Consider the following 24,275-nt stretch of genomic DNA (forward strand, 5'->3'; position numbering starts at 1 on the left):
ACGGAAAAGATATCTAAATAAGAACGTGTCATTAAGAACCGTTGCATAATGTGAAGCATTTGGGGGACAAGATTTTCCCCCAATTCCAAGTAATAAATAAAGACTAATTATTTACTGGTAAGTTATATTCTCTCTCTCTCTTTCTCTCTCTCTCTCTCCCCCCTATATTATTATCTAAGAATTAGAAAAATAAAATCTATAAATACTTGTAAACTGTATTTTTGTTTTAAACATTAAGTTCTAATTTTTATAGCCGGATGTTCTGAACGTATATGCTTGAACCCTTTCAATGTCTGAAATAGAAAATAAATATGCCTGTAAAGTTACATTTTAATAGATAAAGTTTGCTGTCATGATTATTACTTGAAAATACCCCAAAACTGTAAATAATTAAGAAGCTATCTGGAATATTTAGGAAACAACTACTGTCATCAGGATATTTGGAAAATAATGTTTAATTTTAAATTTACTTTAAAGGATTTTGAGTGATTACTCTCAGGTTTTCAATTCAAATTGAGTAATTGGAAACAATCTTGAGTGTTTCAAAATTCATACATACATATGTCTAGCTTAACTCAGAGTTTTGAAGGGAAAACAATAAATATAAAAATAACTATCCAAATAAATGCATAGTGGGTATTATATTCCTATCTTTAAACTGAAATTTTAAATAGCTGTTTCTTTCTCATAAGATTGTTCATTTTTGAAGACTATAGAGCACATTTTCCCAATCTTCTGAAGAAAAAGAATGTTGTAGATTTAAAAAAAAATACACCAAGTTCCTTGAATTTTGAGAAATTTGTGAGGCTGTAGAATTGTGGTTGGAGTGTTAAAAATTAGAACTGAAAATCAAAGTAAAAATGTGACTTATTAACTCCAGCTTTTATTGTCAGTTAGCTATTCAATTTTAGATAGGTAAATTTATTTGTTTTGAAATACTATATCCTAGTTGGTTTGGATCTTTTTAATTAAAAAAAAATAATTTAGTGTCTGAACCTTATGAAACAGGTTCCCTAGCTTTTATTTGGTGTGCATTGAGAGTATGTATCCAGCCAGGCAGTGGTGGCACACGCCTTTAATCCCAGCACTTGGGAAGCAGAGGCAGGCAGATTTTTGGGTTCAAGGCCAGCCTGGTCTACAGAGTGAGTTCCAGGACAGCCAGGGCTACACAGAGAAACCCTGTCTCGAAAAACAAACAAACAACCAGAAGAGAGAGAGAGGGAGGGAGGCAGGGAGGGAGGGAGAGAGAGAGAGAGAGAGAAAGAGAGAGAGAGAGAGAGAGAGAGAGAGAGAGAGAGAGAGAGAGAGAGAAGAGAGAATGTATCCAAAGTCTTAAAGAATAAGATGTATCCATTTTATTCTGACTAATACTGCATATTACATTGCTCTTATGTTGTAAATAATTATGTTTTATTAAACATGAAATTCATATAAGTACATTTTAGTAAAAGTAATTTACTGAAATTTTTGAAAAAAAGGGGAATAGAATCTAAAATCTTTGGTTTCTAGGTTGTCATTCAGATGATTGCAACACAGATTTTATTTATTACATTACGTGTAGTTGAAGTTAAGTGGAAATCTACCCAGATTTGCAAAGCTTATATAGTTAGATCTATACTATAGGGTTTGGATTGTAGGTTGTGTTTAGAGACATTTATATATATTGTCTCAGTTATATATGAAAATTTAGGTGAATATTGGTGTAATCGCAATAAAAAGGTGTAAGAGTAGAAAGATCATTTTCATTTCAGCTTCAGTGAAATGAGTTTACCATGGTATCTTTCCCAAACAAATACAGTACCTTTTGTTGTTCAGTAGTGTGTGGATAAAAGTAAGGGCCCATAAGCTTTGACAGGGTGAAGCCTAGTGGTTTTTCGAAGAGCTGAAGAGGTTCTTCTAAAAACACAGCATCTTTAATTTCACCATTCATAGTCCTAGATCAAAGAGTAAAGTACTGAACAGTGAAGATTTATACAGCAGTAAGACCTAGTATTTGAAACGATGGCCTGGAAGGAGTGGTTACTACATTAAGATCACATTGTAATTGTACTAACAGCTGTTTGCTGTGGATTTTACTCTTCTAAAATTAATTCTTGTGACTTGTTTGTGTTCCTGTGGTTCCATGTGTATACTTACTTACAACACAAGCATATCATCTCAGAGCTTCTGTGGGTCAGGATCCTAGACAGGTCACCTTGACACTAAGTTCATAGTAATACCCGATAGAAATGAAGAAATTAGTTGATGCTGAGAGTTCACACTAGACATTTTTTTATCTAATCTTATTGGTTGTTGACAGAATTTATTCCCTAAATTGTAGAACTGAGGCCTTTAGCACTTATGGATTACCAGCCATATTCTTAGAGATGGCCCTCTTCAGGAAATTGTCACTTGCTTCTCCAGATGTGAGGAGGGTGTCAGCTCCGACTTCTGATCATCCTTCTGCTTCTGACTTGGAGACGTTGTTCCTAAAGCTTGCCAAGCAAAATGGCATCATCAAGAGATTTTTCCTTTCCAAGAGAAATTAATAGACACTTATCATAATCTTTGTACACAATTTAAAGTCCACTGGTATGTTCTGATTATGTAAACATTGGATAGTGACAACTGTGTAAGGAGTATATATATATATATATATATATATATATATATATATATATATATATATAAACTCCTTAACATTAACAGCAGTTTATGGTGTTTTTAATGGAAATCACATGCAAATTCCTCCCTTAGCAATTTTGAGATATATAGCACATAACTTTTTTTTGCTTATTTCATCCTGGTATTATTTTAAATAGCAACCAAAATAGAGAAAGTCCATGTGTATCTACTCATCAACTCACTTTTATATGGTCTCTTTTCAAAACTAACGTTGTCATTGAGGGAGTAGGGACATAATAGTGAAAAGGGTTGACCTAATTCTTTGCCTTTTCTCTCAGGCTTGAAGACAATTACATAGTGTGTGAAGGAGTTTGCCTCCCACGGTGCATTCTTTATGCTCACTACCTAGATTTCTGCAGGAAAGAGAAACTGGAGCCAGCTTGTGCAGCCACCTTTGGAAAGGTATACGACATATATTGGCTATACTGCCTTATAACTAATATTTTCGTTAGACAATGTGTAACTAAATTTACCTAAATGAGTTCTCTTAGACAATGTTAAGACATTTGCTTTACAGGCATAAATGAAATTTATGTCTGGAACTGCTATATGTGTATACCTTGATTTTTCTTTTTGAGTCACAGATTACTGGATATCAGATCTAATGTGTGCTCAAAGCAAGCTCCATACAAAAGTAGCATGTTTCTTCAGAGAGGATGAATTCAAGAGATTGGTATAAACTATAATGGAAAGTAAAAGCAAGTGAAGGTGAACCCATAAAATCAGGCTTTTCTTATTATTTATACAGTCCAAATACTTGAGTTTTTGACAGATTTTTACTCTATTACTTAAGCAGTTGGCCTTCATCTTTTTCTTAGTTTGATTATGTTTATGCCACAGAATTGACATATTTTATAATGGGATTGGTTACATTTCTGTCATTTAACATTTCTATCACTAGGATGGGAATCTGAGTCTGACACTGGATGGCTTATATATGTTCATATCATTTTGAGAACTAGAGAACAATATCAATTGCTTGGTAAAGTTTTCATCTTTGAAGCCTCTACCAGTCATCTGTTGTCTGGGAATCTAGGGATATATTAGTAGAACTGTAGGGAGTTTGGATTTCAAATATTTCACTTCCAAAGTCCAAATTCTAACTTGTAGAAGACTCATTGTCCAGAAATCAAGTGTTATGGTCCATCTCCTCAGGCTTCCCAGGAGGGGATTGAGGCAGGTGATTTATATACAGGTATATAGCAGGCCCAGGTTGACCTTGAACTTGTGGTCCCCCTGCTCACCCTGTTGAGTGCTGGATTTATGGACATGTTTCTTTCTGGCCAGCTCACCACTTTAAAAGTAGACCAATGTCATACCTTAAAGAAGCAGATTATTTTGGGGGTAGGAGATATCCTTTCGTGGTTAAATGAACTGATTGCTTTGTCAAATGAACCTCTGTAACTCTAGTTCCAGGGCATCTCATACCTCTTTTGGCCTCCATGGGCACTGCATACATGTAGTACACAGACATACATGCTGGTAAAACACTTATACATATAAAATAAAATAATACTAAAAAGTAGTTAATTATTTTGAAAGCATGTTTTCTTATAGAGACAATGTAATGTTTCTCAAGGGGCCTAGGATCTAGCCATGCCTGTGATGAGCTTATTGTGATACTTGCTGATAAATAATCTCTTCAAGGCTTAGTATACCCTCTAAAGTTGGATGAAACAGCTTCTAATGCCCATAATAGCACTATCATTTTTCTGAGCCTACCCTATGGTGATAATGTCTAAGTGGGACTCATAGAGCACCTTGAATGTCCAATTAAACTAGAAGTAATTAACCCATCAAAATTTCCATGGAGCTCGCTTAAGATCCAAAGATCTTTTCAGAAAGGTGGTGGATATTTAATATGGGTAAACCTCTGGATGGAATTATTATAAAGGAATTGAAACAATCTTCCTTTGGCATAAATAAAGTAACCATGATAATTGATGTATTTCTTATCAATACATGCATGTTACTTTAAGTGTTCCTTTTGGTTTACCATTTACTTTCTAGAATTAGGATATGAGTACTTTGCATAGAACTACACATATTCTAAATCTTGTCTTTCTTTTTAGACAATTCGCCAAAAATTTCCCCTCCTAACAACTCGAAGACTTGGAACGAGAGGACATTCAAAGTAAGAACAGAATACTAGGTTTCTCTTTATACTTATAGACATAAGGTAACATTGTCTTATCAGTGAATGGAACCACATATTTTTTTAGTAAGATAGATGCTGACCAACTATAAGAACTAACTAACATACATACACACACACACACACACACACACACACACACACACACACACACACACGACAACATCCCCTAAAGGATAAGGTCAATACTACAAGGGGAGTCCTGACACGCTTCAAGTTCCTCCTCAATTGTTTTCATCCCGATGGTCATTTCAGTCATGTAATATCCCATCTTCTCCCTTCAATCTAAATGGCATGCCCAATAACCGACTTTTTCATCTCTCACTATAAATGTAAACATACAATGAGCTATATGCTTCCTGCCCCTTGAAATTCTTGGATATTCTTTCATAACTCTCTGTAGATCTCCATTAACCCATACTCACCAGTGGCTCGTCTGTCCACATTTACATTTTTGAACAGGATCAAATCTTCATATTTAAAAAACAAATCTATCAGGTCATACCTGTCATACCCTCCACCACTTTTCTTTTATCTTCTTTGCTGTTCCTTGAAAGACTAGTGACTAGTCGCTGTTCCTAGAGCTAGGCACATTACTTTACCAGAGTACTTCTGTTTCTGGGTAAAACTCAAATAGCCTATTTCTAGAATTACTTGTTTTTTGGCCTACTGCCTAGTACTTGCTCATTCTGTCAACCTCCCTCTTCAACCCAGAACATGGACCTATGGAGTCTGAGTCACTTCACAGCTTCCTCCCATCCTTCTACCTTGCAGGCAGTCTCCTGAATTTCAGTGTGATGCTGACCCATAATGCAGCCTCATATTAGTTTAAAATTTTCTACTAACCATAGCAAAAAAGTAAGAATAAATAAGTGAAATTAATTTCAATAAAGTTTTATTTAACCCAGCATTCAAAAATATTTAATTATGTAATCCATAATATATTTTGGAAGAGAAGATATTTTGTTTTGTTCCATACTGAGATTTTAAAAATCCCGTACATATTTTGCACCTTCATTATATGTCTCTTCTCACTACTTCATGATTTTTACTCTTAAAGACAGCTTGTTACCTTGTTATGCAAAGTGTAGTATGATTTAGTTTCAACCTGTTTTCCCCCCGTATTATTTACTTCTCAGTTATCAGTATATTGCTATGGCTGCCCCTAAATTAGCACCCCCAGTACCTTTTGAATCACCCAAATGTCTCTCTTCCATGTTAGCTTTCTCTGCTGAGGACACTCTTGTCCATGTATGTATTTTGAAAGCTTAGCCACTTCAAGGTATGCATTATGAAGCTTCTCTTTTGAATGTACTCTTGTTCTGTTAATTTGGGTAAGTTCTTTGCACTTTCATAGCTGTTTATTTATATCCATTAAATATGATATTAATTTACCTTCTTCCTAAGCAGATACTATTATGAGGACAGATACTTTGTCTCATTCATTTTTAGTCCTTTCTGTTGTCTAACACATAATTTATTATCAATCAATACTTACTTTGCTGATTTTTAGGTACTTTAAAAATTACTATGGCCTGTGAAAGAAGAGTAAAATACCACACTGGGGCTTTTTCCTTCTAACCAAGTCAGCTTTATTTCAAGCTGGGCTCAGTCTAGTTTGATGGTTTCTAAAGTACTATATTGTGTAAGTAGAGGTGAGATCAGACAGTGTTTGAAGTAGAAAGACAGAGAGCAAAGAGGCAAAGCAACACAAGCAATCCTCTTGACAGGATCTGGAAGAGGGTGGGTGGGCAGGCTGCAGAGAAAGTCAATTAGTCCCAGAAGGAGCCTTTAGGATTAGTGATGAATCATTAACTCTGCCCATTGTGACACAGCCACACTCCAGTTCTTACGTTGATATAGCAACATTTGGTGACTTCTGGCAACTTATTTGATAATTAAGAGCCATTGACATTATTGAGGCCTAACAATTTGAATTTTTCTGCCTTATTGATATACCATTTGCTTTTTATGACATGGCTATCAGCCTTTTGGGCTTTTTTATATTATAAGTAGAAATAATGTCCACTGTGTAAACAAAATATGTCAAAAGATAGCAAGGATCATCTTAGAAATGGTAATGTTCTAATATGATTATACTTATCCAGGTAACATTTCTGGTTTTGCTTCTAAATGACATCTTCAGATTTTATTGTGGAAGACAGTACATCTAAGACATCATGCCTAATGGTTGGAACATGAGTGAAAGTTGAACGAATCAGGCTGAATTCTATGCTTCCATATGTAACTGTGTGAGAACAGATAGATCAAGCAGCCTTTATCAGTAAAGTGGGCTGTGATACCTTGTATCATTATTTTAAGAATTAAATAACATTTAAATAATATTAATGGAAGATCAAGTACCCTTTCAACTTTATGTTGATATTCTTTTATAAGAGAAAATTGTGACTGAAAGCATCAAAAATCAGCAGTGCAATGAAGTTTTTGTCTATTGAATTGTACACACACACACACACACACACACAAACACACACATTCCTTAGGTCTAATCCTTTCAATAATGATACAAGATAAAAATGTATTTTTTTTATATAAATAGGGACACTGTAGTGAGAATGTTATTGACTTGCTTAAGTCCACAAGGACACAACACACTAACAATGCTGGCATTTATACCAAGGTTCAACTGACTCTAAAGTATATATTTATCAAGTAGTAAAATTAAGAAAACCACTTGTTTCTAGTATCAATCATACTACCCAAACAATTAATTTATTAAACTGTTTATTATTCATATTTTAATTGAGATTTTATTAATTTTGTACTGCTCAAGCAGTTATTAAGTACTATTACATTCTTCCTTAAAGACAATACTATTTTATTAATCTTTAGTCACTAATTTTAGTGATATATATTTTGTATGAAAGCAAATTTGCACAACCAATGAACTCTTAGCCTCTTAATTTTAACCCTAAGCATCCTCGAGGTAAATACATTATCTTCCAATTATTATTTCAGCTAGGTATTTAGCATTTAAAGGTTTAAATTTTATAACAAATATTTTATTACTGTTGCAAACATGGAAAACTGAGACATAAATATAAATGAAGTAATCTTATTTAGAAAAATCAGGAAATTACGCTTTCTACCAGAATTTTAACTCATTTTATTGTAGTGTTGAGTAAGTTTTGAATTTTTCCATATTTTCATAGAATAATCAATTGTTAAATATTTTGTTTGGGATGTCAGATGGAATTGCTGCTAGGTGAAGATGGATCTAAACAGCTCTTCTGTGTTCTGGACAGGAAGTGGGTATCACAGTTTCTGAAACTGACCTCAGATGTACTTGGATTCATGGAATAAAGTCTCTTTCCATTTCATACCAATATATGGATTCTAAAGGTTGGGAAGCTATGATCTATGTGACAAGGTGTATCAAAGTGATAGCCAAGTCTACAAATCAAGTGAACTCCATTTCTCTTCCTTAAGCCTTATTTTTCCAGCCGCAATAACATTAACTGTATATAAGTAGACATCAAGACAGAAAACATTATCTCCATGTTTCTTCTCCTTTCTTTGATGCCAAAAGAGTACATAGAGCTGTAGTTTCTTTTACATTTTTAAATTTAAGTTTTCAAAAAATGAAATTCTATAGGCACCACAGAATAAATCATTCATATTTATGATTCTGAGCATTTCAGGAATAATTGATACATTCAGCTGGAATTGAGGTACAAAGCATGGTTCTAAAGAGTTTTGGAGATACAAAGAATGATACGATAGGTTATCCACTATCAAAGAGTTTTCACTATTAATATTAATAAGCATCATATTAACAGTCTCGATAGTGGCTAGCCTTTGGGGATATAAGTGAAACAAAAAAGCCTGTTTGTGTCTTTGCTCAAAAAAGATGAATAAAGTAAGGGATGTTGTAAGTCTGCTCTTTAATAGATATCATGTACAAGGTAGACTGAATCAAAGTTACATTTTAATTTCTTGTAGACTTTGATCAACCAAATCTTGGTTTTCAGACATGATGAACAAAAGCTATTATCTTATTTATTAGTGGTGATTTAGTGGGTTAATAAAAACTGATATGACAGCTGCTCTTATCACAGCAAGTTATTGCAAGTCCCTGAGCCGCTTAACCCTATCATTTCCTTATCAGTGATCATTTGTGTAATGTAAACAACTAACATCAGGGTCAGTAGCTCAGTGGGAACATATGTTTCAGGAATTCTATATGAGAAGTGAGGAGGAAAAGAAGTGTCAGCGTAGGTGTATCCTGATCAGCTGATGAGGGAAAGTGCTAGACAGAAGGTCAACATGCTGGCCACGAAGGAGAAAGGAAATAGTCTCACATAGTCTACTGAGAATCTGTAATGGTTATTTTGAGTCCATGTATTAATTAAACATTCCTTTGTGTTCATAACATATAAATAAGATCAGTCACTTGACAGAAAGCATACGGCAGAGGACAGTGGTGTTAATGAATGGACACAATATTGTTAGAAAACCAGAAAGACTAATTTTGTGACAAACTCTTTTTTTTCTAGACAACATAACTAACCATGCTCAGAAATCATAATGGTATTTATAAGATGTTTCCCTTAGTAAAATGGGTGTAATCATACAGTGTTAAAGAATCATGACCTGTTAGAATGGCCCACAAAACAAGAAGGGGACAGAGATACATAAGTCAAAACAGTGAAGCAAATTTCATTCTTATTTACCATGTACTTGCATATGTTACTTTGTTGCAATCTTCCTGGAAACATTTCTTAGTGAGGTTTGTTTTAGCCAAATCTACTAATGACAAACGATGCTTTAAAATGCTGCAGTGGAGATGAAGAATCTGTGCGTACCCTGCATGAACTCACTCCTCCCAGTGTGACGGGGTTTATATTTAACTCTAGGAAGCCAGGGTTGCTCGTGCACTATCTCCTCTCTTCTCTGAAAGACACTAAATCATCACTAAGATGATAACAGGTGCTTTGTTAGAACAAAAGGAAGCTTAAGGGGGGAAAGATTGTTTTGTTTGCTCCCAAAGAACCTAGGTATGAGACACTGGAGCACAGCAGTGGACAGAGTAAAATCCCAAGATTTGTGTCACCAGCAGCTTCCTTTCTGATTTTGTTGACCTCATGTAGGTCCTATAAAATATTTAAACATTCAGCTTTGGTTTTGCTCAAGTGTTTTATTGTTAACATGGAAATTCACAATGTCAGGTGTTTACTAAAAAAGAAAAAATTACTGGATGCATGCTTATGTATTATTGGTTTTCAAGTGCATAGGACACAAAGATTGATAAATGCCGGAGGATATCTTCAAATCTTAGTGCTTAAGCCATTGGCAGAGATACTAATGATTACAAGGATAAAGGTACAATGGGATAAATGGCCAAGAATGGAATTCAGTGGACAGAGAGATTAGTTTTGCCTCAGAGGGTAGGCAGTTTCACTCACTAACAATATACCTCAAAGTTGACTAAGAAACAATCCTAGCCCAGGAAGGAAGAAAGACATTCAACAAAACAATGGCTGGAGCCAGCACAAGCTCTTTATGGAGAGCCAGTAATCCAGGCAGAAACAGCTAAGATTACAAAGTGCTTGTAACTGGGTGAAAGGACTGAATATTTTTCCATATATCACATGTGATAAAATATTTTGACCTTTGCCAAATTTTAGATTGTGCCAATCACACATACATGGTTGTATCTGCTGGACTTTAATTGGCAAGTAATTTATATAGTCTGTTTTATGACACATTGCTAGTTTTAAAACTTTTTCCATATATTCAAATATTCAACAAGTTTATTGACTCCCTGTTACAGGAAGCATGTAATCTAGAAGGCTTTATTTACACGTGGAAGATCAAATATGAAACACCCTGATCAATGCTGCAGGTCTGCGGGATTCATGCTGACTATTTGTGCTACTCTAACTCATAATGACTCATAGAGAGTGTGTGTATGAATGCACATGTATTCAATCTACTTGGCTTAATAATTTCTAATTGTGAGTAAGCTTGAGATTTTAAAAAAAAATTAGTTGCATCTTCTGCATTTCAGGAATGAAGGCAACATACACTGTTGAAGTACAGAGTTGCCCTGTGAAACTGTGACCTTGAATTTTGCCCTCAAACCCATACAGCTGTTAAATAATTGCCTTTAAATGAACCTCAGGGTTGGTAAGATGGCACATTGGATAAAACTCTTGGCCCCCAAGCCTGATTATTTGAACATGGTCTCTAGACATCATGGTGGAAGAAGAGAACTTACTCCTCAAAGTTTTCCTTCTGGCCTCCAGACACAGGCACTCACAGACACATTCCAACACATCACACACACACACACACACACACACACCCACACATACACACATACACACACTCATGCACACACATCATGTGCCCATATACACAAAAAGAAAGAAAGAAAGAAAGAAAGAAAGAAAGAAAGAAAGAAAGAAAGAAAGAAAGAAAGAAAGAAAGAAGGAAAGATAAATCACAGATTTTTTTCAAGCTTTGTTATAAAGTTGAGATAATATATTACCTACAGACAGTGGGTATTTGAAATCATGTATGTACAAAGGTTTTTATAGTAGTAGGAACTCAATAAATAGCAACTATTATTATCATTTGCTATCATTGTCTTCAACTGGTGTAGCATGTGTTAATTCAGAATTGCATTTCTTCCTTTTTAAAATTGTTTTATTTATTTACATTCCAAATGTTACCCCCTTCTGGGTCCCTCCTCCAAGGGTTCTTCACCCCATCCCTCTTCCTCTTTGCCTATGAGAGGGTGCTCCTCCACCCACCCACCCACACCCCTCATCTACTTACTCCCTCACCCACCCACTCCAATCTCACCCCCAATCCCCTTCTCTGGGGCATCAAATCTCTACAGGATTAGGCACTTCCTCTCCTACTGAGGCCAGACAAAGCAGTTCCTTTGCATGCTTTTCTGCTTTTAGACTGTTAACTCCCCAAGGTCTGAGACCCTCCCCTGTCTGACTCTGAATCCTCACAATCTAGCACACAGATAACATTTGAAGAAGACTCTCTCTTTCACTAATACCCTATTGCCAGGCATGTTCATGAGACTGCATTGTAGAGGTGAAAGCAACTGGCCAAGTCAGAATCCTGGTGTTTGGTTGATATGTCAGTTACATTTGACTAGTGAATAAAGTGCACAAGACCTTGACTTTGAATTCCAGGTTTTAAACTTTCATGCTTTAATGGTTGCATTGGTAAATAAACACCAATAATAATGAAATCATGTTCTAAAACTAGTTACTAGTAAATATATATGAAAACAATCTTAATATCATAAATAGGAAACAAATTACAAATCCACAGTAGCCAAGGTCTTGGAGGATGCTGCAATTTGAAATAACTAATGCAACTATAGCTAACTGCAATTAATGCAACTATCAGGTAATTTTAAAATCTGGAAATATACTTTCCTCAGTGCTGCTCAGTGTGATTACTACAGCAAGACCAGCAGGCATCTAGCTCAGGAGGCCACTGGGATAAACAGCTAGTCTTATTTTTCTTGTCTATTGCATTCATTATTATTCTGACAACTGTCCCAGTGTCCAGACATAATAGACTTGCTTTGAAGTTTTTTAACTCATGGCTATATCTTGGACTTACCTGGTTGCCTGTTACCTTTGAAGGCAGTATAGTTGTTTAAAGATTGCATGTCAAACCACTTCACCATGGGATAGAAGTATTTTATTAAAAGTTGAAAAATGGTTAGAGATGAGAAACTAAAAGATAGAAGTTTATCAATGTTTGAAACAACACTTAGCATGTACTGTTTTATCAAGTAGCTAACGTGTAGTTTAAACTACAGTCTGAAGAGCAAAGGAACATGAAGTTATAATATTTTTCCATTTAAAAAGATTCTCTCAACTTTGGACACCACTACTTTATTTCTTCTAATGCAATGACATTATAATAGTACCTTAGTTCTAAAGTTCTAAAAAGGAAATATTTCAAACTCCCAAGTTCATAATCTGAATTCTACTACTATATCTGACCAAATTCATATAAATCTGCTAGTTTACCCATAGTTTAAGTACTGCTGATACTGTTTATTATTTATTATCTACTGTTTAATTATTTCTATTACTTCATTTCCTTCAATTGGGTCTTCATTAGTTAAGCTTCTTTCTTTTTCCATAGACATGTAAAGTCAGTTCAATAGTTTTGAGCTTTCATACACTTCCTACTTTCCCTTCTTCATTCTTGCTTCAATACACCTTAGAGATTCTCTTGTCTCATATCATATAGTATAGCTTTTATCATCTATAAAAATAGAGTAGTTATGACAGCCTTCTGTTCAGGTCAGTAGGCTACTGTTTTCCTTCTACCAAAACTTATAGCTTAAATCTTCTCAGTCTTTTCAGACTTACAATGTATCATTCTTCATACCTGTTTTAAAAATATAACATTATTTGTGTGTGTGTGTGTTGTATGTGTGTGTGTGTGTGTGTGTGTGTTAGTTTTAAAACCACTGTCTAACTCAAGTGACATTGAGTCAAGAGAAACAGCTTTGCTGCCACAGTCCTTGTGTTTGAAGGCTCTGATCTCTCTGTCATCAGGCAATCAATATCCTGAGTGAATTCCTTGATCTAAAGACTACATCTTTCCCCTCTCGCCCTAGAACCTTGACATTCCTCATCTGAGAGGCTTTTTCCCTTGAGCTCTGGGGAGCTGCTCCCAATCATCCATACGAGGCCACCTCACCCTACCAATCATCCACACCTTACCCTACCTGCGCATATGACCCTTAACTGAAGAGTGGCATTAGGAAACTTGAGAGTGGTGGAAGGATCTGGGATGTGCAGTACCTATCCCTCACAATAAACAGACCAAAAAATGATAAGTGCTGTAATGGTGGGTTTTCCCTACTACCATGCTCTCACCTGGACTTCCATGAGTCTAAGAATCCCAAAGTCTGTTTGCTAGATCATTATAGGTGTGCATTATAAATGCAAACACAGACACTATTGCATATGCCAGCAAGATTTTGCTGACAGGACCCTGATATAGCTGTCTCTTATGAGGCTATGCCAGTGCCTGGCAAATACAGAAGTGGATGCTCACGGTCATCTATTGGATGGAACACAGGGCCCCCAACGGACGAACTAGAGAAAGTACCCAAGGAGCTGAAGGGGTCTGTAACCCTATAGGAGAAACAACAATATGAACTAGCCAGTACCCCCTGAGCTCGTGTCTCTAGCTGCACATGTAGCAGAAGATGTCCTAGTCGGCCATCATTGAGAGCAGAGGCCCTTGGTCTTGCAAAGATTATATGCCCCTGTATAGGGGAATGCCAGGGCCAGGAAGCGAGAGTGGGTGGGGAGCAGGGTGGGGGAATGTATAGGGGACTTTCAGAATAGCATTTGAAATGTAAATGAGGAAAATATCTAATAAAAATTGTTAAAAATAAATGTAATAGCACAGGAATAGCCTATGTATCAGTTCGTTTGTTTGATTTATATTTTTAAGAATTTTGACATGTTGCCTAAACCTTCTAGAAGTATATCTTTTCTAGGTCATGGAAATGTTTAAGTATAAAACAACTGTAACCAGGTTTTTCTTTAATTGCTAATGTCATTAAGAATGGCTTGAAGTGGATATCTGTTGTTGCTCTATCCACTTTAAACTTATATGGTAATTCCAAAAAGTGACATTTTAAAATATAGTTAGTGTGGAGACCAATGAAAATGTTCTCATCTTTTAGTTTTATCTACTTCCTGACCTTAGATGCACATGGATTGGAAAGCATGGCAGGAAGATGGGCGGTGGTCCTTCATACAGATGTTTTCATGTGGACAGCAGGTTTTACTAGGTTAGTGCAGTTATTCCTAAGTTTCATTTCTCTTTCATTAATGCAGAAATGGTTCTTATCTTAATGTAGGTATCATTACTATGGGATTGGCATCAAAGAAAGCAGTGCATATTACCACTCTGTTTATTCTGGAAAGGGCTTGACAAGGTAAAGTAATAACTTATATTTCTTCATGTCTTTAAGTATATGTGATATCTATTCAATGAATTGCTTTGTGATTTTGCTTACTATGAAAATGTTTTCTTCTAATTATCAAATGGAATGTTAGTATAGTATGAACATTGCCACGATATAGTCTAGATTAATTGATAAATTATATAATTTTAATGGCTAATGAGAAAGTAATGATTAGCCAAGTGTCCCCCAGGAGATTAGCAGGAGAATCCAAGGAAGGAGAATTGTCTTTAAGTTTACATTTATTCAGGGGCTGGGGAAGATGGCTCAGGGGTTAAGAGCACTTGTTTTTGCAAAAGACTCATATCCTCTAACTAACAACCATCTAAAACTCCAGTTCCAGAGGATCCAACGCAGTCTTCTAGGCCTCCACGATAGACAGACATACATGCAGCCATAAATATCCATACACTTAACATAAAAATAAAGAAATCTTTTAAATATTTTCATTTACTCATAAGGCTGCATCTATTTTCCAGGCTGGATTCAATAAAAACAAAGTTAAAAATGTGATTTTTTTAAAAAAAGACTTGTTTTAAAAATCTGTATATTTGAATAATACCTTAGCAACACAAAAAGGTTATTATAGTAATTGCTCAACATAATCTTTGAGTACCATATTGCTTATTAAGACAGTATGATATGATTGTCCATTTGAGTCTCTGTGACAAAAATCCATGTTATTATAAAGAGCACATTGTTTAAGCTGTCAGGAACTATCAGGAGCAGGATATTAATATGTTAGGTTATAATCAACAAGACCAGTTGGGTACACAACTTTTAGAAAAATGTTAGAGCAGACTAATTAAAACTTCACCTGAGATTTCCTCATGGCACGGTTATGGAGAATTGCTTATGACTTAGAGAAAAAGAACTAATTTTAACAGTAAAATATCTTAGGGGAAAAATTAGTCACTTGAGTTATGCTACGATTAATTTGGGTATTACAGTAGTAGGTTAGTGGTGAATAACCACAATAAAATGTAAATTCAGGCTAAGACACATACAAAACTTTAGTATAAAGTGTTTTTGCTTATATCAAATTTTACCCAACTTCCTAAGATATCTTCTATTTTAATTTCTTCCCCCAAATCATTTTATGGACATTTGAGCAGTGATGGTGTTATAAAACAGGTTACTTTTAATGTACTCTGTGTTATCTTGCTGTAATGATAATTTCTTTCAAACTAATGGAAAGTTTATGGTTTTTAAGGTTTTCGGGGAGCAAACTGAAGAATGAGGTAAGAAGACTTTTTATCTGTTTCGCATCGGCTATGTGTCTTAGAAAGTCAGAAAGTTTTGTTACTTAAGAATAAAAGTAAATGTTATTTATTGGGAGCCAATTTAAAACAAGAACTCCAAATGCAGTTAAGTCATTCTTTGAGTGAGACTCTTTGCATGGACATGCTCAACAGCTCCCAGTTTGCTTGGGAGGGATAATTTTCAGTGGTTTAATACTATATACTTAGAAATTGAAAAGTAGGGTACAACTGACCTAAGAATTTGTACTTCAGTGACTAGAAAAGCTTAAGTAGAGGATGCAGAAACAAATTGTTAACTGAACTATACTGATTCAGGAAAAAGCTTTCATAGTTGTCAGGAAGCCCCAATGCTGTACTGCCCTGCTGTTTGTTCTGCTACTCTGTATAAACACACACACTCACACACACACAGGCATATGTTCATATACACACACTTGCACAAGCACAAATACATGCTTGCACACATACATGTACACACATACATACAGGCACTCATGCACATGCATGCATGCAGCCACACACATGCACTTGCACATGCACACAACTCACACACACACTATATGAAATCTTTTTCCCTTGGCTACCTCTCCAACCTCTCCTTAAAGAACAGATCAGCAAACTGATTTTATCTAAGTGAGTTAGACTACCATTAGGGACTGCATGGCTAATTAGGCACGTGATAAGACCTTCATTATCTTTGGCTTAACTAATCATTAAAACAAGGTGCCATAGAATTCTAGGCACATGGTAATGTGTTGTGTGGTAAATCACAACTCAAGGTAAAGTGTAACTCCATTTATTTGATGAAATAATGCAAGCATATTATCTTATAAAATAATAAAAGACCCCAACCCTCTGAAATGACTAGTTTCTTTCCAGTAATTTTAAAACAGTTAATGGTTAATTACACAATAAAATCCAGATTGCTTTCTTAATCAATGAAATAATAGCTTTTATTAAATAAACAATCATGAAACTGCAAAAATATTGACATAGAAATACACGTTGGTTCATTTAAGATTAGGTCAATAGGGGTTGTCAGTGATTTCACCCAGGTGTTCTTCCAATCCAATGATATGACCACTGAGCTTTGCTGCATCCCCTGATCTGCCCTGTGTGCTGTACATTTTAGGTCACAGAGTAAAAGGAAAACATGTCTGAGATCTACTTGTTCCTCCTTAGGTGACTACATTACTAATTCACATTTAGCTAATAAAAAATTTAATAAACTCTCCTTGGCATGTGATATGTGTAAGCACCTGCAACGATGGTAATGCCTTTTTGTGATGATGACTAACCCTGAAAGAGGTTTCCAAAAGCTCATAACTAAGTAACATGTTGCAGGCAGAAGGCTGAAATAGCGGGTTTGCATGTATTAGGCAGTTTCTACCACTGAGTGGAACCCCCATTTGCCTAAAGTGACTTTTAAATGATATTTGCACAATAAAGTTGAAAATTTAAAATTATTTTTGTGCTTAAGGTGATTGACAATTCCTGTTTGAAAGGACAAAAATAATCAGTGCAAATCTTTAGGTTATTTTAATATTAATAATTCTGAGATAGATTGAGTAGCTGTCAATCCTGTTGATTTTTAGCCAAAGCAACCAAGGCTGAGTGAGGCATGGGCATAAACATCAAGTGGGTTTCTGCTTTGTAATTAGTCAAGGCAACTAATTTACATATTTATATTACTACAAGTTCTAGAGGACAAAGTAGTATGGAGATATATGTGTGGAATTTAAAACATGTGTTTATGAATTAAAAATTTATGACAATTGAAGTTTATTAACCACTGTGCTTATTAACTTCTTCATCTTTACTTTTTTATTCTAATTGTTATTTGGCTTCTGTTGTGTCCAGCTTCTGTTTGCTTATACATTCTGAAGTGTTTAAATATTTGCAAAGTCATGTATAATAAATAATGAAATCCCATATACTCACCATCCTGACATAACATGAGAATGAAGGTATATCTCTTCCCTTCAAACTGAAAAGTGGGAAGGCAAATTCAGGTGGATGTTGCAAACCCTATGACAGCAAGTGGAAGGAGCTTCTGATGGGTGCTGTTCCTCTGTCAGGTCACCAGCTGTGAAGCAGCATGGGAAGAAATGGGTTGCAGGAGCTTTAGGAAGATCAGTTGTTCTAAAGCAGTATTCCCAGTTTTGGGAATGCAGTCCCCAGGTGCCCACCATATGCAGGACTCTTTTGAAAGACACATATTACTTACATATCTTTCTGGGAGAAGAAGGAAAATCCAAATAATTTTTGTTAATACTTCATTTCTCTTGGATCTTCTGTTGAGACATGTGGAAACAGTCTTAGAAAACATGGTTAGGAAATTATAGAATTTGGATGACAGGAGTCTGCAGAAATATTGAAGAACAGTCATAATTTTTAAAAAGCACAGTATATCAAAATTAAAATTATAAGAGATACTACTGGTTAGTTCCACTAGATGTTATAAATATGCCAATTCTTTCTAATTTAATGTATATGTATATATTATATTCTAATAGACATCTTTATTGTAATTAATTTTTGAAAGCAATCAAAATAGCTATAGATTTTATAGAGAATATATAGAAAATAATAGTTAAGAGAAGTATAAACCAGAAGACTCCATAAAAGGATATATCTAATGGATACCAAAATATTATGAGTATCTAATAAGGACTCAACTTTAGACAGAAAAAAAATGCAGTAGAGATTCAGTAGCTGAGAAAATTCCCTAGTATAAAGATTGAGTGTGGGCTGGTGAGATGGCTCAGTGGGTAAGAGCACCCGACTGCTCTTCCAAAGGTCCAGAGTTCAAATCCCAGCAACCACATGGTGGCTCACAACCATCCGTAACGAGATCTGGCGCCCTCTTCTGGAGTGTCTGAAGACAGCTACAGTGTACTTACATATAATAAATAAATCTTAAAAAAAAAAAAAAAGATTGAGTGTGTGGTTAGGGTTGACTACAATAAAGAGGAATGAAGATATTTCTCAAAGTCTTGCTTCAAGTCCTTGCTAGAGGAAGTTGGTTATCAAAGCAAAAGGTAGCGTGAGTTATACCTGTCTGCACAAAGCCTGCCTTGATGCTTTCTCAAGAGAAAAGCAAAGTTACTTTTGTTATTATTGTTGTTTTGCTTTTCTACTAATATGTTTGATAATAATCTTAATATATTGATCTCTTATACATTGTGTGTGCTTGAGAGAAAGACAGGATGATAGTAGTTTTGTAGTTTATTTCATCTCAAACCTATAGTTTTGGTTGCTGCAGTTCTCCTTGTTTACTTGCTTTTTCTTCTTTTGCTGTTTGAGAACCTCACACATGCATAGATTGTTTTTGGATTAAATCTACCCCACATTTCCCTCTTCAAGTAAAACTTAGGTAGGTTTTCACAGGAGTCATCCCATCAGAAACTGATTCTTATTCCCCCAGATACCACCAATTACAAATAGTTTCTGAGCTAGGGTGGGGCTTCATGGGTTCCTCTCCATCACATACTGGGATTTTGGCTGCCTTGATCTTGTGCAGATCATGTGCATGCAGTCACAGCAGCTGTGAGTTCATTTGTGCAATAGGACTATCACTTCTAGCAAATACTGTTTTCCTATAGATGTGTATGACCTCTGTCACTTGCCATCTTTCCACATCTTTTAGCATGATGATCTTTATGTCTGGAAGAAAAGGGGTGTGATATAGATGTCCCAATGAAAGCTGAGTACTCCATGTTTCTTATGCTATGCACATTGGCCAGTTGTAGATCTCTATACTAACAACTTTCTAGCACAAATGAAGCTTTCTGATAAATAATGAGAGATACCCTAATCTATGTGTATAGCAACTACTCATTAGGAGTTACTTTAATACTATGTCCATTTAGCAGAATAAAAGTACTGTATTTTCATCTAGGACTTATGACTTGTCTAAACAGAGATAGTTTTTATAAGTATATTCTGGGGTATGGTAGCTACTAATCACAGAAAGCCATTAAACAAGACTAAAAATTAAAAATTTTAGTCACACAAGCTATATTTCAATTGATTGTAAATTAAATGCAATGAATGGTTAATGTTTTAGACAGAATAAATTCAGAACATTAACATCATAGAAGTTCTACTGAGCAGCACTGTTCCATGATGTGTAAAAAATGTGATACATTTGAAATGTAGTTCCTTTGTCAAAGATCAAGTGACCATAGGTGTGTGGGTTCATTTCTGGGTCTTCAGTTCTTTTCCACTGATCTACTTGCCTGTCACTGTACCAATACTATGCAGTCCTTATCATGTAGTACAGCTTGAGGTTAGGGATGGCGATTCCACCAGAGGTTGTTGGGAATAGTTTTCACCATCCTGAGTTTTTGTTATTCCAGATGAATTTGGAAATTGCTCTTCCTAACTCTATAAAGAATTGATTTGGAATTTTGATGGGGATTGCATTGAATCTGTAGATTGTTTAAGGCAAGATGGCCATTTTGACTATATTAATCCTACCAATTCATGAGTATGGGAGATCTTTTTATTTATTTATTTATTATTAGATATTTTCTTTATATACATTTCAAATGTTATCCTGAAAGTTCCCTATACCCTCACTCCGCCCTGCTCCCCTACACACCCACTCCTGCTTCTTGGCCCTGGCATTCCCCTGTATTGGGGCATATAAAGTTTGCAATACCAAGGGGCCTCTTTTCCCAGTGATGGCCGACTAGGCAATCTTCTGCTATATATGCAGCTAGAGATATGAGCTCTGGGGGGTACTGGTTAGTTCATATTGTTGTCCCACCTATAGGGTTGCAGACTTCTTCAGCTCCTTGGATGCTTTATCTAGCTTCTCCATTGGGGGCCCCGTGTTCCACCTTATAGATGACTGTGAGCATCTACTTCTGTATTTGCTAGGCACTGCCATAGCCTCATATGAGACAGCTATAACAGGGTGAGTATGGGAAATCTTTCCATCTTCTGAGATCTTTGATTTCTTTCTTCAGAGACTTGAAGATCTTATCATATAGATCATTCACTTCCTTAGTTAGAGTCACACCAAGGTATTTTATATTATTTGTGACTATTGTGAAGGGTATTGTTACCATAATTTCTTTCTTACCATAATAGCCTTTCTATTCTTTGAGTAGAAAAAGGCCACTGAGTTGTTTGAGTTAATTTTATATCCAGCTACTTCATGGAAGCTGTTTATCAGGTTTAGGAATTCTCTGATGGAATTTTTAGGGTCACTTAAGTATACTATCATGTCATCTGCAAATAGTGATATTTTGACTTCTTCATTTCCAATTTGTATTCCCTTGACCTCCTTTTGTTGTCTAATTACTCTGGCTAGGACTTCAAGTACTATATTGAATAGGTAGGGAGAAAGTGAGCAGCCTTGTCTAGTCCCTGATTTTAGTGGAATTGCTTCAACTTTCTCACCCTTTAGTTTGATGTTGGCTATTGGTTTGCTGTATATTGCTTTTACTATGTTTAGGTATGGGCCTTGAATTCCTGATCTTTCCAAGACTTATATCATGAAGGGGTCTTGGATTTTGTCAAGTGCTTTCTCAGTATCTAATGAAATGATCATGTTTTCTTTTGCTTCGAGTTTGTTTATAAAGTGGATTACATTGATGAATTTCCTTATATTCATCCATAGGATGAAGCCTACTTGATCATGATGGCTGATCAGTTTGATGTGTTCTTGGATTCAGTTTGCAAGAATTTTATTGAGCATTTTTACGCCTATATTCATAAGGGAAATTGGTTTGAAGTTCTCTTTCTTTGTTGGGTCTTTGTGTGGTTTAAGTATCAGAGTAATTGTGGCTTCATAGAGTGAATTATGTAGTTTTCCTTCTGTTTCTATTAGTGGAATAATTTGAAGAGTATTGGTATAAGGTCTTCTTTGAAGATCTGATAGAACTCTGTACTAAACCCATCTGGTCCTGGGCTTTTTTTTTTTTTTTTTTTTTTGGTTGGGAGACCATTAATGACTGCTTCTATTTCTTTAGGGGTATGGAACTGTTAAGGTGATTTATCTGATCCTGATACATTTCACAGACCACATGAAGCTCAAGAAGAAGGAACACCATAGTGTAGATACTTTGGTCATTCTTAGAAGGGGAATAAAAATAACCATGGGATACAGATACAGAGACAAAGTTTTGACCAGAAACTGAAGGAAAGGCCATCCAGTGAGTGTCCCACCTGGGGATCCATCCCATATACACTTACCAAACCCAGACACTATTGTGGATGCCAACAAGTGCTTGCTGACAGAAGCCTGATATAGGTCTCCTGAGAGGAGTAAGACTGTTAAGGATAATTTGTAGCCTTCCCAGTACCCACTGGTACTATAAAAGCTAGTCAGAAGGAAGGAAGCTTCCAGTTCAGTGTCAGTTTGATTAATTCTCTATCTCCTGCAAGTTAAGTCTGTGGTACCTTAAGCAATAGGGTCTTACCATTTAATGATTAATTGCCAATCAATGTTAGTGATAAACGCTATTACTTTCAAGTATTAGGGCCCTTTCTGATGAACAGCTTATAAAGAGGTAGCCCACTTCAGACAATTGGATGTTAATTTAATAATATTATGGTTTTGGGGAATAGCTTTATCTATCCAGGCAAAATACCTCTGTTCAAATTCTTTTTAAAATGTTAGTTTTGTTTAACTTATAAAGTTGCAGGTTTCCTTATAATTTTAAAATATATTCTTAGTTTTGGTTGACCCCATCCTTGAACTTACTCATCCTCTCTCTTCTCATATAAATCTTTCTACTCCCAGTATTCCTGCTATGACTTTCATATCCCACATGCTTACTCCCCTTTGCTGCTTTCCCAAAAGACTATGCATCTCTCGAAGAACTTTAGTGAGTCCTTTTCTGTTTCCTGGCTTTTATACATAAATACACATTTATGTAGATTATTAGATAGCATTGTCTCATGAGAGAGAACATATGATATTTGTGTTTCTAGTTCAGGTTACTTAAGTTAATATATTTTTAAATTCCTAAAATTTTCCTGCAAATTTCATTTTTCTTTACACACAACTGGATGAAATTTTAAGAATAGCTCTCTTATTAGCCATTCTATTTTATGTACATCTACACTGATTCCATTTTCTTGCTACTATAACTAGAGTAGCATGGATGTGCACATTGCTTTGTCATAAGATAGAGAATCCTCTGGGCATGTATGTTCAGGAGTGGTATTACTGAGCCTTCTGATCTATGTTGAGAGAAACTTCCATATTGGTTTACATAGGTTCTATCCAGTTTGCACTCTCATTAACAGTGAATAAAGTTTGCCTTCCCTACACCCTCATGAGCATATTGTCATTTGTTTTCTTGAGGCAAATAATTATGATCAGGTAAAATGGGATCCTCAAAGTAGGATATTATTGGGTCTGTGTGCATGCATGCAATTGTGTGTGTGTGTGAATACAGGCCCACTCATGTCGGTGTATTTATGAAAGTCAGAGAAAAACAGGGGTTGTCATTTATCACTTTCCACTTTGGTACTACATAAACCTGGCAGCTGGCAAGAGAAGTCCATGGGATTTGCATTTCTCCACTTCTCTTCTTGCCTTAGGAGGGTCAAGTTAACAGATACATGGAACCTCTCTGAGACTATGTGAGTTAGGGCAGTTCAAATTCAGGCCCCCACATCTGCAGAACAAGCCCCTTTATCCACTGAGTCATCTTTGCAGCTCTTCTTCTTTTCAAAATTCTTTCAGTCTCTTATTCTATATCTTGATTGTTTTGTTGTTGTTGTTTGTTTATTTTGTTTTGTTCTATTTTTGGGGGGTTGTTTTGTTTGTGTTTTGTTTTGTTTTTGTTTAGTTTTCAAAGTTCCTTGTAGATGTGTTTTTCTTTCAGAAAAGATTTCACTCACTGTACGGACTGTCCATCTGTCTCTTTACTCAGCTAACTGCTTCCATTACTGTACCCACCCTTCTTTTTTTTTTTTAATTTCATAAAATCCCATTCATTAATTGTTGGCCTTATTCCCCGAGCAACCAGATCCCTACTTAAAACCTTCCTCATTATCTCCCAAGGGTTTTCCTGGCTTTTTTTTTTTCTTGAGCAGTCTTAGAGTTTCAGGTCTTACATTAATTTCTGTGATTTGTTTGTAGGTGATGTAGTTCAGAGTGAATGGTAAGGATCTTGTTTCATTCTTCAATATGAAGATAATCAGTTTTCTTAGTACCATTTGACAAAGGCTT

The 24,275-nt window shown here is 35.5% G+C and overlaps 1 protein-coding gene across 1 annotated transcript in view; it reads left to right on the plus strand.

Moving 5' to 3' along the window:
• Rfx6 (regulatory factor X6) overlaps window positions 1–24,275 on the plus strand; it is a 52,158-nt gene that overhangs the window by 1,200 nt on the left and 26,683 nt on the right. The window contains exons 3-6 of the mRNA XM_021174814.2: window positions 2,943–3,066; window positions 4,737–4,798; window positions 14,712–14,789; window positions 16,030–16,057. Coding sequence (XP_021030473.1) covers window positions 2,943–3,066; window positions 4,737–4,798; window positions 14,712–14,789; window positions 16,030–16,057 — 292 coding nt within the window. The remainder of the gene's footprint in view (window positions 1–2,942; window positions 3,067–4,736; window positions 4,799–14,711; window positions 14,790–16,029; window positions 16,058–24,275) is intronic.

This window comes from Mus caroli, unplaced genomic scaffold, assembly GCF_978045245.1.
Source record: "Mus caroli unplaced genomic scaffold, Mus_caroli_1 scaffold_9, whole genome shotgun sequence".
NCBI classification, from domain to species: Eukaryota; Metazoa; Chordata; class Mammalia; order Rodentia; family Muridae; genus Mus; species Mus caroli.